The sequence below is a fragment of the Dipodomys ordii genome, unplaced genomic scaffold (assembly GCF_000151885.1).
Source record: "Dipodomys ordii isolate 6190 unplaced genomic scaffold, Dord_2.0 Scaffold156, whole genome shotgun sequence".
NCBI classification, from domain to species: domain Eukaryota; kingdom Metazoa; phylum Chordata; class Mammalia; order Rodentia; family Heteromyidae; genus Dipodomys; species Dipodomys ordii.
Window position 1 is genome coordinate 1,943,416 of NW_012267372.1, and position 14,557 is coordinate 1,957,972.

General features: G+C 50.7%; 2 protein-coding genes across 2 annotated transcripts; one reads left to right on the plus strand and one right to left on the minus strand.

The window, feature by feature from the left end:
* Nucleotides 1-2,743: 2,743 nt before the first annotated feature.
* Nucleotides 2,744-10,217, minus strand: Prr19 (proline rich 19). The gene is made up of 3 exons (XM_013032689.1): nt 10,194-10,217; nt 3,300-3,927; nt 2,744-3,213 (listed from the first exon to the last, which is right to left on the minus strand). Exons 2-3 carry the CDS (start codon nt 3,919-3,921, stop codon nt 2,744-2,746), a joined length of 1,092 nt encoding a protein of 363 aa, XP_012888143.1. The 5' UTR covers nt 3,922-3,927; nt 10,194-10,217.
* On the plus strand, nt 10,122-13,688 carry Pafah1b3 (platelet-activating factor acetylhydrolase 1b, catalytic subunit 3 (29kDa)). Its single transcript, XM_013032690.1, has 5 exons — nt 10,122-10,466; nt 10,659-10,748; nt 11,792-11,908; nt 12,054-12,176; nt 13,361-13,688. Exons 1-5 carry the CDS (start codon nt 10,389-10,391, stop codon nt 13,646-13,648), a joined length of 696 nt encoding a protein of 231 aa, XP_012888144.1. The 5' UTR covers nt 10,122-10,388; the 3' UTR covers nt 13,649-13,688.
* The last annotated feature ends 869 nt before the right edge of the window (nt 13,689-14,557 follow it).

A 14,557-nucleotide genomic window follows, 5' to 3' on the forward strand; every position in this document is an offset into this window, starting at 1 on the left:
GCCCAGCCTGACCCCCCGCCTAGGACGGGGGGTGGAGAGGGGGAACCGTCTAGGGAGTGCCCGGCGTGTGTCACTCCACCGCCGCTCCGGTCCTCTCCTCTGGGTATCTCCTGGTTATCTCTGGTTCCCCATGTCCTAAATTGAACTCTAGGTCTGCATGCCCCCCCTTCCAAAAAAAAAAAGGTGTGGACCTCCTCCAGTCGCTTGGGGGTGGCCCAGGAGCCCAGATCTGAAGCTCTGTCCTGACCTCCCCCAGTTTAGACCCCAAAGAACTGATTAGCCCTGTCATCCATGGAGGCCACCTCCAGCTCTGAGTCTTGGATTCCTGCTGTCCTGGGATGGGAGCAGAGAGGCACGGAGGGCAAGCTACTTTGTCTGGGTCACACAGCACAGAGATAGCAAAGTTCACCCACCACAGCCACCATCCCTGGCTGTCTGCCCCTATCCTGTCACTTCTTGGCTGGGTGTGAAACCTGGTCTCTATGAGACAAGAGGTATGGGATTGATTGCTAGCGCTAGGAATCGAACTCTGAGCCTCTTATCCTCCCTGGGTCCTAGGCCTCTCCACTCTCTCAGCTTTCTTTTCTTTGTTTTTTTTGTGCCTGTCCTCAGCTTGAGTTCAGGGCTTAGGTACTGTCCTTGAGGTTGTGTGTGTGTGTTTCGGTCTGTCATGGGGCCTGGGTGCTGACTCTGAGCTCTTTAGCTCAAGGCTAGGGCTCTACTACAAAGCCACTTCCAGTTTTGTGGAGGTTAATTGGAGATAAGAGTCTCAGCTAACCATGGTCCTCAGATCTCAACCTTCTGAGTAGCTAGGATGGCAGGTGTGAGCCCCCTCACCCCATGCCCATGCTCTCTTACTGTTCTTGGGCACAGCTGGTGCTCTCCAAATGGAGCCAAAATGCTTCCAGCCGGAAAAATTGATTTTTAACCATAGGCAATTGGTTCAAACATTTTATATCATAAATGAAAGAAAAAAAGCTTGTGTGTCCAACTCAGTCTTGATCTGCCTACAACTCCTACTGTGATCCTGAACACTCACTGTTCCCTGTGTCCACCTGACCAAGAGCCCCTCAAGGGCAGGCCCAGATGTGACTCACTCCAGGGATAAGCATGGCTTAGGGATACGGGCCAAATGAAAATGGTGCCACATAGCCTATTTGCTCTCCAGAAGGTCTCTATGCATGCTGTTCCCCCTTGCGCTAAGTGGTCTTTCCTGCCTCCTTGCAAACTGAAAAACACAGGGTCTTTCTCAACTTCCCCACAGAATCATCAATCTTCTCTTGGGTTCCCCAGCCCCTGCACCTATCTCTTTCATGTGCAACCCCTGGAGTTTGGACACTATGTGCTCACTACTGGACTATGAGTCTCACTAGGATAGGGTCCCAGTCTCCCTCAGTCTGTGGCTCATCATCACCCTAGATTAGAGCTGGATATCCAGTTAGCCACAGTGGGTATATGTACTGGACTAACTGAAGCCCAAGTTTTTCCATCCTGAAGTGACAGTACCTTTCCCTCCATCATGGCCCAAAACTCAGAGCCAAGGAAAGCTGTTCTTTTGGGTCAGCAGCTCATTGCAAATCAAGAGAACCATGACACCTGGAGCTCAAGTGATAGAGATCTTGCCCAGTAAAAAAAAAAAAATAAATATATATATATATATATATATATATATATATATATCTGGGCATTGGGCTCATGCCTGTAATCCTAGCTACTCAGAAGGCTGAGATGTGAGGATCTCGGTTCAAAGCCAGCCTGGGCAGGAAAGTCCGTGAGATTCTTATCCCCAATAAACCACTAGAAAATCGGAAGTGGCACTGTGGCTCAAGTGGTAGAGCACCGGCCTTGAGCTGAAGAGTTCAGGGACAGGGCTGGGAAAGTGGCTCAGTGGTAGAGCGCTTACCTTGCATGCATGAGGCCCTGGGTTCGATTCCTCAGCACCACATAAGCAAAAAGAAAAAAGCCGGAAGTGGCACTGTGGCTCAGGTGGTAGAGCACTAGCCTTGAGCTGAAGAGCTGAGGGACAGCGCCCAGGCCTAGAGTTCAGGCCTCATGACCGGACCAAAAAAAAAAAAAAAAAAGAGTGCAGGGACAGGGCCAGGCCCAGCGTTCAAGCCCCACAACCAACCAAAAAAAAAAAAAAAATATATATATATGTATATATATGGGCTGGGAATGTGGCTTAGTGGTAAACTGCTTGCCTAACATGCATGAAGCCCTGGGTTCGATTCCCCAGGACCACATAAGCAAAAAAAGCCAGAAGTGGCGCTGTGACTCAAGTGGTAGAGTGCTAGACTTGAAGCTAGCCTTGAAAAGAGGCTCAGGGACAGTGCCCAGGCCCTGAGTTCAAGCCCCACTACTGGCCAAAACAAAAAAATTTGGGAGCCAGTGGCTCATACTTAAAATCCTAGCTACTCAGAAAGCTGAGATATGAGGATTGTGGTTCAAAGCCTGACAGGGCAGGAAAATCCCCTTGAGACTCTTCTCTCCAATTAACTATTCAAAAAATGTAAGTGGAGCTGTGGTTCAGCAGACTGCTAGCCTTGAGCAAAAGAGCTTAGGGACGGTGCCCAGGCCCCATGACTGACAAAAAAATTGGAGGTATGGCTCAGGTGGTAGAACACCAGCTAATGAGTATCAGGTACCAAGTTCAAGTTCCAATCACAGACCAAAAGAAAGAAAGAAAAACTGAAGAAGTTACTTTTATTGAGGTGCCTGTGAGTGTGGGATACCTACACTCCCCTCAGTACAATCTCATGGGTGGAAAGGACCAGGCTTCTGGACTATTCTGGGATACCACCCAGGAGAGGCTGGGCAGTGGGGCAGGGGGGCTGGGGCTCCAGTCCAGAGCAGATGATTGAGGAAACAAGGGTGATAGCTGAGGTAGGGGCTGAGGTGGTCCGATATCCCAGGATCGGGGAGGAGGTGGTGAAGCAACTAGCCAGATACTCTTCAGCAGGTCAAAGGCTGTTGGGGGTCCCCAAGTTGCCGCAGGGGGTGATGGCAACGAGGGCAAGGGGGGTGGCCAGGGACCTGTAGGTGGCGCCAGGCTCACCCTGTTTGCTGTGGGAGAGCTGGGAGCATGAGACATTGCAAAGGTGAGCTCCTTTTTGCCCTGGTGTTTTCTCTGCCTCTCTGCCCTGGGGGCCTGCTCAGGGCTGTTGATCCAGGAAAGTGTAGTCCTTCTTCTTCCAGGTTCCCTAGGCTTGGTCCCTGCCACAGAGGACAGAAGCATGAGAAACAGCTGGGCTAGAGCAGAGAAGGCAAAAGGGAAGGCCGGGGATAGGAGATGAGTTCACCTGGCAGAGGGGTCTGGCAGCCTCGAAGCACCAGGGCAAGGTCAGGCACACAGCCATGGCGGGCCTGTAAGGCTCCCACGATGGTATCCCTAGCCTCCTGCATCAGGTTCCTCTTGGGGAAGGCCTGTGGCAGAATCAGCTGACACTGCAGCTCCCTCAGCAGTTCCCCCAAGTCAGGGAGTTTGGGGGAAATAGGTGAGCTTGTGCCCAAATCTCCAGGCACCTGGGTCTCCTTGTCTTTTGATTGCAAGATGGATTCTTGGATGTTTGGACCTGGACTGGGGGAGGGCCTGGTGAGGAGCAGGGGACTGCCTGATTCCAGGGTACCAGAGTTTAGCAGCCTGGCCACATCCAAAGATTTCACCTCGTGATTGAAAAGACCTCGGTGCTCTCGGCTCAGCCTGCCTTGGGTTATGACTACAAACTTGGAAGCAGTGGTGGCCACAGGATTCTGGATGGCCATAGGTAAATCTCGACTGGACAGGGGAGGATCCTGCCGGATCAATGACCTCTGGTTGCCCACTAGGGCCTTGTTCCGCTCCCGCCTCGTTTTTCGACGGCGGATACGGCCAGGTTTCTCAGATTGCTGGAAAGGCTGAGGGGCTGGTCCTCGGGGGTCCATGGTGTCCTGGAAGATAAAGATAAGAGTAGTCATCTGGTATGGATAAGCCAGCATGAGTAGCAAAGTGTTAAGAGATGGTTGGGATGGGTGAAGCATATCATTCAGACACAAGAGGGGGAAAAAGGAAGTGAGTAGAGAGCAACTGACAAAGGCCTGGCCAAGGAGGGAGTCCTGGAAGAGGATGAGATAGTGATGGCTCATAGGAAGAGATGTCACGGAATGGAGAGAAGATAATCGATTGGGAAAATAGCTTAAAAAGATAGATCCTGCTGGGCACTGGTGGCTCAGGCCTATAATCCTAGCTACTCAAGAGGCTGAGATCTGAGGATCAGGGTTCAAATCCAGCATGGGCAAGAAAGGCCTTGAGACTCTTATCTCCAATAAACCACTCTGAAGCCCAGAAGTGGTGCTGTGGCTCAAGTGGTAGAGTGCTCGCCTTGAGCTGAAGAGCTCAGGGATAGAACCCAGGCCCAGAGTTCAAGTACCATGACCGACAAAAAAAAAAAAAATGAAAAAGATCCTATGATTGGAGGGATCTAGGGCATGAGAATAGGATTTGGGACAGAGGAGAACCCCAGGGGCGGAGGAGGTGTGGGATGATGCAGACAAGTGGACAGCGATGATGGTCCAGAAAAGCAATAGAGTGGGAGAGCCTGAAAGGGGGGTGGGGTGGGGTGGGGAGAATGTCCTCTGAGACAGAAAAGGTGGCAAGAAGGTGATGAGAGTTAGCAGGGCATGCAGGACTGGTCCTGAGGGGAGGCCCTAAAGCAAGAGGCAGGTGGGGGGGGCAGTTGTCCTAAGGCAGGAGACAGAATGCTGGGGGGGGGCCCACAGTTGGTGGAGCAGGGGGAGGGGCACGTCACCGACGTCTGTCCCAACGAACCCCACCCCACTCACTCCACGTGGCCGTGGAGAGCAATGGCTTCTTCTTTTCTGTGAGGAGACCTGTCGCCTCGAAGCTGCCCGCGCTCCTCTGGACCTCAAGCTCGTGTCTGGGCCTCAAGACGCGTCGCACGTCTTCACGTCGTCGCACATATAAACGCAAGCACGTATGTATCTATACCTGCACGTGCACGCGCACGCGCCCGCACGCCCACACGCACGCACTCAGACTCCTAGGATGAGGTCTACTGAGTGCCCGTTATAGGCCCCGCCTCTCGCAGTGTTATTTGACACCTCCCTTTCGCCAATTGGCTGTTCTCCCTGGGCCAACCCCTTCCTGAATTCTGATTGGCTCAGACAGCTATTGGTGGACCGTCTGATGGTCAAGTAGGAAGGTGCGAGGAAAAGGTCCATGTTCTCTCCCCAACACACAGGTCTCTCGGTGGAGATGATTCCTGGAGAGTCAGAACTAGGGTTAGAGCTAGACTACTTAGGTTCAAATACCTAAACTGGTACATTGGAGTCAGTTGTATGTTTGTAACTATTCAGAGGCTCGGGATTTTTGTTTGGTACTGGGGCTTGAACTCAGGATCTCTGTATTCGTTGTTTGGCTTTTTCCCTCTCGAGGCTGGTGTTCTACCACTTGAGCCCACACCTCTACTTCCAGAGCCTCAGTTTCCTTATTCGTAAAATGGAATGATTCAGGTTAGATACAAATAACTTGAAACAGTGCCTGATGAATGAATGAATGAGTGAATGAATGAGCTGAGGCTTTTTTGTTGTTGTTGGTGGTGGTGGTAGATATGGAGTGGAAGATATGTTTTCCACTATGTGTTACTTCAGAAACTGTCCTTTCACCTCTCTGTTTTTTTTAAATTTATTTTTAGCCAATCCTGGGACTTGTACTCAGGGCCTAGGCACTGTCCCTGAGCTTCTCTGTGTTCAAGGCTAGCGCTCTAACACTTGAGCCACAGCGCCACTTGCAGCTTTTTCTGTTTATGTGGTACTGAGGAATCGAACCCAGGGCTTCATGCATGCTAGGGCAAGCACTCTACCACTAAGCCACATTCCAAGCCCACATCTCTCTATTTTATCAGACTTCACATTTTTGTCTTTGAAGACATGTTGGCCTGAAAGTTTTGATCCTCTTGCCTAAGCTTCTGGAGTGTTGGGCTTACACGCATGTGCCACCACACCCAGCCTGCTCAAATTTTCCTTAATTTTTTTTTTGTCTTTTCTTTTTTGGTATTGGGGATTAAACTCAGGATTTGCACTTGCTAGGCCAGCCCTCAAACTTTTTTTTTTTTTTTGGTCGGTCGTGGGGCTTGAACTCTGGGTCTAGGCGCTGTACCTCAGCTCTTCAGCTCAAGGCTAGCCTTCTATCACCTGAGACACAGCGCCACCTCTGGTTTTCTGGTAGTTAATTGGAGATAAGTTTCTTGGACTTTTCTGCCTGGGCTGACTGAACCATTATCTTCAGATCTCAGCCTCCTGAGTAGCTAGGATTACAGGTGTGAGCCAGCACTCGGCTCAAACTTTTTTTCTTTTGTTTTTGCTGGCCCTGGGACTTGAACTCAGGGCCTGTGTCCTGTCCCTGAGCCTCTTTTTGCTTAAGGCCAGCACTCTACCATTTGAGCCACAGCACCACTGCTGGCTTTTACTGAGTAGTTCATTGGAGATAAGAGTGTCACAAAGCCGAGTGCCAGTGGCTCATGCCTGTAATCCTAGCTACTCACAAGGCTGAGAGCTGCAGATTGTGGTTCAAAGCCAACCCAGGCAAGAAAGGCCAAAAAATTCTTATCTCCAATAAACCACTCAGAAAACTGGAAGTGGTGCTGTGGCTCAAGTGGAAGAGCTCTTGCCTAGAGCTGAAGAACTGAGGGACAGCACCCAGACCCAGAGTTCAAGCCCCATGAACACCACCACCACCAACAACAAAAAAGAGTCTCACAGACTTTTCTTCCCAGGCTGTATTGGAACTGTGATTTTCAGCTTCCTGAGTAGCTAGGATTACAGGCATGATCTACTGGCACCAGGCTTCAAACTTTTCTTTATTAGCATATATTAGTTGTACAAGAGGTATTTCACAGTACTTCTATACATGTGTATGATGTGTCCCCATCAAACTCACCCTTTCCATCGCTCTACTTTATCCTTCTTTAAAAAAAATTTAGGGGGGGCGGGGGAGGAGTGGGGGAGTGGGAAATGGGAAGGGATGGGAAGGGGAAACAAAGGAGGAGGCAACAATGCTTGATAAGAGATGTACTCATTATCTTGCCCATGCAATTGTAACCCCTCTGTATGGTATTTTCACAATTAAAAAATAAAATAAAAATAAATAAATAGGTTAAAAAAATTCAGGGGCTGGGAAGGTGGCTCAGTGGTAGAATGGTTGCCTTGCATGCATGAGGCCCTAGGTTCGATTACTCAGCACTGTATAAGCAGAAAAAGCTGGAAGTGGCACCGTGGCTCAAGTGGTAGAGCGCTAGCCTTGAGCTAAAAAGCACAGGGACAGCGCCCAGGCCCAGAGCTCAGCCCCACAACTGACAAGAAAAAAATTTTTTTTTCAACAGATGTCATAGCTTATTTTCTTTCTTTTTTTTTGGGGGGGGCCGGTTGTGGGGCCTGAACTCTGGGCCTGGGCGCTGTCCCTCAGCTCTTCAGCTCAAGGCTAGCGCTCTACCACCTGAGCTACAGCGCCACTTCCGGCTTTTTTCTTTTTGCTTATGTGGTGCTGAGGAATCGAACCAAGGGCCTCAGGCATGCAAGGCAAGCGCTCTACCACTGAGCCACCTTCCCAGCCCCTCATAGCTTATTTTCATACATGCATATAAAATAGTTCGACCATATTCCCCTCATTCTCCCTGTCTATTGGCCCTCACACTGATACCCGTCCCCTAAAACCACTCAGATTTTAAAAGTAAATTAATGCAAGGTATCTGCTTCCCCTAATAAATACTATTAGGACAGTGTGCCTTTTTTTTTCCTTTGGTGGTACTGGGATTTGAACTCAGGGCTTTACACTTGCTTGGCTGGTACTCTAGTGCTGAGTCATGCTTCCAAACCCTTCTTTTTATTGGTAACTTCTACAATAGGGTCTTCCTTCGTGCATGTGCCTGGGGGTACAATCTGCCCACTTTATGCTCCACTTCCTATTGGGATAACAAGTAGGTACCATTTCACACAGCTTCTGTCCACTGAACTAGAACTCTCAAGGACTTTTCTGCCTAAGCTGGCCTGAGACCACAATCTTCCCCATATTAGCTTTCCATGTAGTTGTCATCACAGCTATGAGTTGAGAGGGGTCTTGTGAACTTTTCTGCCTGGACTAGTCTCCCAGGTGTGATTCCCTGTACTCCTCATGTCAGCCTCTCAAGTAGCTAGGATTGCAGGTGTGAACTAGCAGCTCTAGGTCTGTGTGTCTTTTTCTCCTGCTTGACCAATCTCCATTATCTTTCAAACTGTAGGTAAGATGCTGCTTCTAGAAAATCTCTAGTCCTCAGAGAATTCTTTCTCACCTAGAGGTCCCCTGTACCTCCCTCAATCACAACTTTGATCTCTCAGACTTCTGTATCTGGACCTGTCTTCCAACACATGAGTAAGGCTAGGATCTGACCCATTCATGTAATATTAATTTAGCAAGTACTGTACTTGTTCAGCAGACACTAGGTGCCAGGCTTGGGTCCGGGGAAGTGGATTGATACATAAAATAACACAATAAATAAGACTTATCTTTATGTCTCAATATGTCTACCTCAGAGGAATAGATAGAGGCTACAAGGAAATAACCAGGATGTTTAGGAGAGACTGAGACTCCCACTTGGTCCCAGAGAAAAGGGTGATTAGAAAAGCTGTTGAACTCTGAAGTTAATTTGGAGCAGGAAGCTGGAAAGACGTAACCTTACATGACCTTGGCTGTGGTTGTGTATTTGAGAGTCCAGATACACCCAGTTGAAATTATCAGCAGGCCTCTGTGTTGGGAGAGGAACAGAGGCCACAGATCTGCAAGATGATCTGCAGGAAGGGTGCCAGGCTGGACGTGGGCCCTTGCAGATATCTCCAATTTCCTTTCTTCTTCTGTACCTTCTATGTTCCATTTAGATCTTGTGGTGTCTTTAGTTGTTGTTGTTTGTTTTGAAGCTTGAACTCTGGGCCTGGGCACTGTCCCTCAGCAATTCAGTTCAAGGCTAGCTCTCTACCATTTGAGCCACAGTGCCACTTCTGGTTTTCTGGTGCTTTATTGGAGTCTCATGGTGCTTTATTGGAGTCTCGTGAGCCACTGATGCCCAGCTGACTTTTTTTTTTTCATTAAAATTTTATTTTTTTTGCTGGGTGCTGGTGGCTCACACCTGTAACCCTAGCTACTCAGGAGGCTGAGATCTGAGGATCATGGTTCAAAGCCAGCCCAGGCAGGAAAGTACAGTGATTCTGTTATCTCCAATAAACCACCAGAAAACCAGAAGTGGCACTGTGGCTCAAGTGGTAGAGCTCTAGCCTTGAGCTGAAGAGCTGAAGAACAGTGCCCAAGCTGAGTTCAAGCCCCATGACTGGAAAAAAAGAAGAAAGAAAAAAAAAAGGAAGGAAGGAAGGGAAGGAAAGGAAAGAAAAGAAGCAACAACAGCGCAGGGCACTGATGCCTCAGGAGGCTGAGCTCTGGGATTGAGATTGGAAGCCAGCTGGGGCAGAAAAGTCTATGAGACTCTTATTTCCAATTAATCAGCTAAAAGCCCCAAATAAAGCTTTGGCTCTAGTGGTAGAGTGCCAAGCTAGAGCAAAAAAGCTCAGGCACAGTGCCCAGGCCCAGAGTTCAACTCCCATACCAACAAAATGAATAGTTAATACATGAATGAATAGTAGGTGCTCTGGGTTGGGAAAGCCCACGGTCTGATAAGGTTCCCTAAATCCCGGCACTGCCTCCGAACGCGTCTTCATGATTTTGCCACCTTCCACCCCCACATTGGTAGAAAATGGAAGCGTCCTCTTCTAGCCAGGTGCGGACCAGCCACCACCAACACCCCCCTCCCCTAGATCCAGGAATGAACTGCTCCACTCGCCCTTCCACGTGAATGGGGCACACCCCTCCACACAGTAGGTGGGCCCTCCCGCAGTGTTCTCGCGCCAGCCAGCGGTTTTGTTTGTTTGCTTGCTTGCTTTTCCCAAACGCAAAGCGCTAAGATCGTTCCCCACCTCCTTTGTTTTTTTTTTTTTCAGGTCCTCATCCCTCCCCAGGACGCCAGTGATGGTTTCTCCCCTCTCCCCCCCCCCGCCATGGTGTTAAATGGTCTCGCCCGCCCCTCCCCCAGGGCCCGGGTGCGCTTGTGAGTAGCCGGACGAGTCCACTGTGAGGCCAGCGCGGGGGGGGGAAGAAAGCGTTACGTTCCCGACTTCACCTCCTTCCTAAGTGAAGATTTCCGCCCCGGGGGAGAAGGTAGCGCCCTGTCGAGTCCCGGCCTCCGTCCTCGGCGGGAGTGCGCGCGTCCGGGTCGTCCATTGTTGCCGCGAGAGGTTAGGAGTGGGCGTGGCGGAGTCACCTCCTCCCGGGAGCACACCGGGGTCCACCCCACTCGCTCGTCTGGAACCCCAACATGAGCGGAGAGGAGAATCCGGCCAGCAAGCCCACGCCGGTGCAGGACGTGCAGGGCGATGGACGCTGGATGTCCCTGGTGAGCGAACAGTCCCGGGGATCGATCGCGGTGCCCGGGAATCCGGTGCTTGGGGGAGGGGGAAGCTGAGGACACTTGGGGTGTCACATTCCCCGGGGGAGCAGGGTGGGTGGGGCGGGGCCTGAGGTTGTGCATGCCCATGACACCCCCACCACACCCCCCACCACACCCTCCGTGTCTTCCCCGGGGCAGCACCATCGGTTCGTGGCGGACAGCAAAGACAAGGAACCCGAAGTCGTGTTCATCGGGGACTCTTTGGTCCAGCTAATGCATCAATGCGAGGTGAGGCCTGCCCCTTCCCTCCTGCTCCTCCTCGGCCTGGTGTCCTCATGGACACATCTGGCCCAGAACCCAGGCCAGGCAGGGTAAGAGGTATGATGAGTAACTGGGGAGGCATACAGCCAGGTATGAAGAATGCAGTGCCTGTGTTTTGTTTGTTTGTTTTTGTGCTATTACTGGGGTTTGCACTTGGAGCCTGGGCGCTGTTCCTGAGATTTATTTCATTTTATTTTGCTCAAGGCTAGCGCTCTACTATTTGAGTCACAGCTTCACTTCTGGCTTTTTTGGTGCTTCATTGGAGATGAGAGTCTTACAGACTTTCTCCTTCCTGAGGCTGGCTTGGAACCTCCATCTTTGATCCTCATATCTCAGCCTCTTGAGTAGTTAGGATGACAGGCCTGAGCCACCAGTGCTGGAGAATCTGTTTTAAGTGCTCCTCAGCTGAGAAAGTGTATGCTCTGAGTTTGGCAGGTTGGGTTTGTGTGTACCAAGTCATGAGGTTTTTCTTGCAAGATTCACTAAGGGGAGGCTCTTTGTTTGCTTAAACTAGAGCCTTCATCTTTATAGGAGGCTTTGGTTGAACTTTAATGGTTATCCAGGAAGGGGTGGGGGTGCAGATAAATCATAAATGTCTTTCCACCTAAGGAGGTTCAGCCAAAGTTTGCTCAAGCTGAGATTCAACCGGACTGTTTTCATAAAGTTCTTCTTTTCTTTTTTTGGTCGGTTGTGGGGCTTGAACTCTGGGCCTGGGCACTGTCCCTCAGCTCTTCAGCTCAAGGCGAACACTCTACCATTTGAGCTACAGCGCCACTTCCGGTTTTCTGGTGGTTTATTGGAGATAGGAGTCTCACCGTCTCTTCTGCCCGGGCTGGCTTTGAACCTCGATCCTCAGATCTCAGCCTCCTGAGTAGCTAGGATTACAGGCATGAGCCACCAGCGCCCGGCTCATAAAGTTCTTCTGTAGTGGTATTTGGTTAATTACTGGACAGAGGGTGATAGGTTGGTGCTGATGATGCACTTGTGTCCACACCATTTTGTCCCCACAGATCTGGCGAGAACTCTTCTCTCCCCTGCACGCACTTAACTTTGGCATTGGTGGTGACAGCACCCAGCATGTTCTGTGGCGGCTGGAGAACGGGGAACTGGAACACATACGGCCCAAGGTGAGCAGGAGAGGGTTGGGGTTTTTTTTTTGGGAGGGAGGGATTGGGGGAGGGATGGGGGAGTCCTAAAGTATGTTTATTAATCTTCCTCAAAAGTACCTTTGGCCTTCTTTGCTAATGTTGCTTTGTGTACCTCCTTCCACAGATCGTGGTGGTCTGGGTGGGCACCAACAACCACGGGCACACAGCAGAGCAGGTGACCGGGGGCATCAAGGCCATTGTGCAACTGGTGAACCAGCGGCAGCCCCAGGCGCGAGTCGTGGTACTGGTGAGAAAGGCTGGGAGGGATAGTGAAAACCTAGATGCAGCCCACAGCTGACAGGGTTCTAGACCAGCCTGGTCAAAATGAGATGCTATCTCAAAAACAGACTAAAACCAAAAGGACTGGAGGTGTGCCTCACAAGGTCTTCAGCCCCCAGTACTGAAGAGAAGGAAGGAGTGAATAGATGAATGGACTCAGGGCCTTGAACTCAAGGCAGGGATGGGGAGGGTGTCTGTTGTTGGGCTTGAACTCAGGGCCTGGGCACTACCTTGAGCCTCTTTGGGCTCAAGGCTAAGCACTCTACCACTTGAGCCACAGCACCACTTCTGTTTTTTTTTTTTTTCCGGTCTTGGGGCCTGAACTCTGGGCCTGGGTGCTGTCCCTCAGCTCTTCAGCTCAAGGCTAGCGCTCTACCACTTGAGCCACAGCGCCACTTCCGGCTTTTTTCTTTTCGCTTATGTGGTGCTGAGGAATCGAACCCAGGGCCTCAGGCATGCAAGGCAAGTGCTCTACCACTGAGCCACCTTCCCAGCCCCCATTTCTGGTTTTTGAGCGATTAATTGGAGATAAGAGTTTTTTTTTTGTTGTTTTTTGGTTGGTTGTCGGGCTTGAACTCTGGGCCTGGATGCTGTTCCTCAGCTCGCACCAGGCTAGTGCTCTACCACTTGAGGGACAGCGCCACTTCTGGTTTTCTGGTGGTTCACTGGAGATAAGAGTCTCATGGACTTTCCTGCCTGGGCTGGCTTTGAACCATGATCCTCAGATCTCAGCCTCCTGAATGGCTAGGATTACAGGTGTGAGCCACCGGTGCCCAGCAGGGCTGGCATTCTTGCCACTTGAGCCACACTTCCACATCCCACCTTTTGCTGTGTACTAGGAGATAGGAGTCTCACAGACTTTCCTGCTCATGCTGGCTTTCAAAGCCCAGTCCTCAGATCTCAACCTCCTGAGTATCTAGGACTATAGGTGTGAGCCACTAGCAACTGGTAGATGTCAACATGTTTTCTGAATGGTGCTTGGAAAGAGGTTGGCACTCATAAGATTCTTGCTCAGTGGAAGCTGGTATATTAGCAGCAGCTATCTCTAGAACAGGCAGCTGGGAAGTTCATGGTGGTAAGTGGCCAGTTTGACAGAGAAAGATGTAGAGCCAGATGCTGATAGGCTATCTTAAGATGGATGTTCTTCCTCAGGGCCTGCTTCCAAGGGGCCAGCACCCCAACCCCCTTCGAGAGAAAAACCGCCAGGTGAATGAGCTAGTTCGAGCAGCACTGGCTGGCCACCCACGGGCCCATTTTCTGGATGCTGACCCTGGCTTTGTGCACTCGGATGGCACCATAAGCCACCATGACATGTATGATTACCTACATCTCAGTCGCCTGGGCTACACACCTGTCTGCCGGGCCCTGCACTCCCTGCTTCTGCGACTGTTGGCCCAAGATCAGGGCCAAGGGGTCCCTCTGCCTGAGCCCACTCCCTAGGCTCCCTGCCTCCCCACATTAAAACTTGGCCTTCCTTAGTCTGTTTTCTGCTTCATGACTGAGCCGTCCTGTGTATGACCAACAGATCCACCCTTGGTTTTTTCCCTAGTCTTGGGGCTTGAAATTAGGGCCTAAGTGCTGTCCTTGAGCTTCTTTATAGCTCAAGGCTAGTGCTCTAGACCACTTTGGGCCACAGTACCACTTCTGGAACTTTCTGAGTAGTTTATTGGAGAGAGGAGTCTTGACGGACTTTCCTGCCTGGCCTGGATTCAAACCATGATCCTCAGATCTCAGCCTCCGGAGTAGCTAGGATTATGGGCATGATACACCAGCACCCAACCAAGCCTTTTTTTTTGGTGCCAGTCCTGGGGCATGAACTCCAAGCCTGGGTGCTGTCCCTGAGCTGTTCTGCTCAAGGGTTTCACTCTACCACTTTGAGCCACAGTTCCATTTCCAGTCTTTTGGTGGCTAATTACAGATAAGACTCTCATGGGCTTTCCTGTCTGGGCTGACTTGGAACCATGATCCTCACATATCAGCCTCCTGAGCCACAAGCACCTGGCTCACACCTCTATTTCTGCCTGAGGCAGAAGTCACTCATCAAAGCACACTGGCTTTTGTAGCCAGGCGAATTCCTGATGTCATGTTGAATGCCTTGAGCAGATGCTGCCCAGTGAACACACTGGATGGAACCAATTTGCCAGCTTTATCCTGTGAGGGTCCAGGCCAAGCCTGGATGTGAATTCCCGGTGCTCTGGCCCTTGCTCAGATGCCACTTCCAGATCCTCCTCAATAATAGTGGTGTACCAAGGGTTGCAGGTTCAAGTCCCGTGTAATTTTGGCTGGCGATGCAATAAGTAGTTTCATTTCTGGCTGCTGTGCTGGCTAAGGCCACACGGGGGCAGCAGG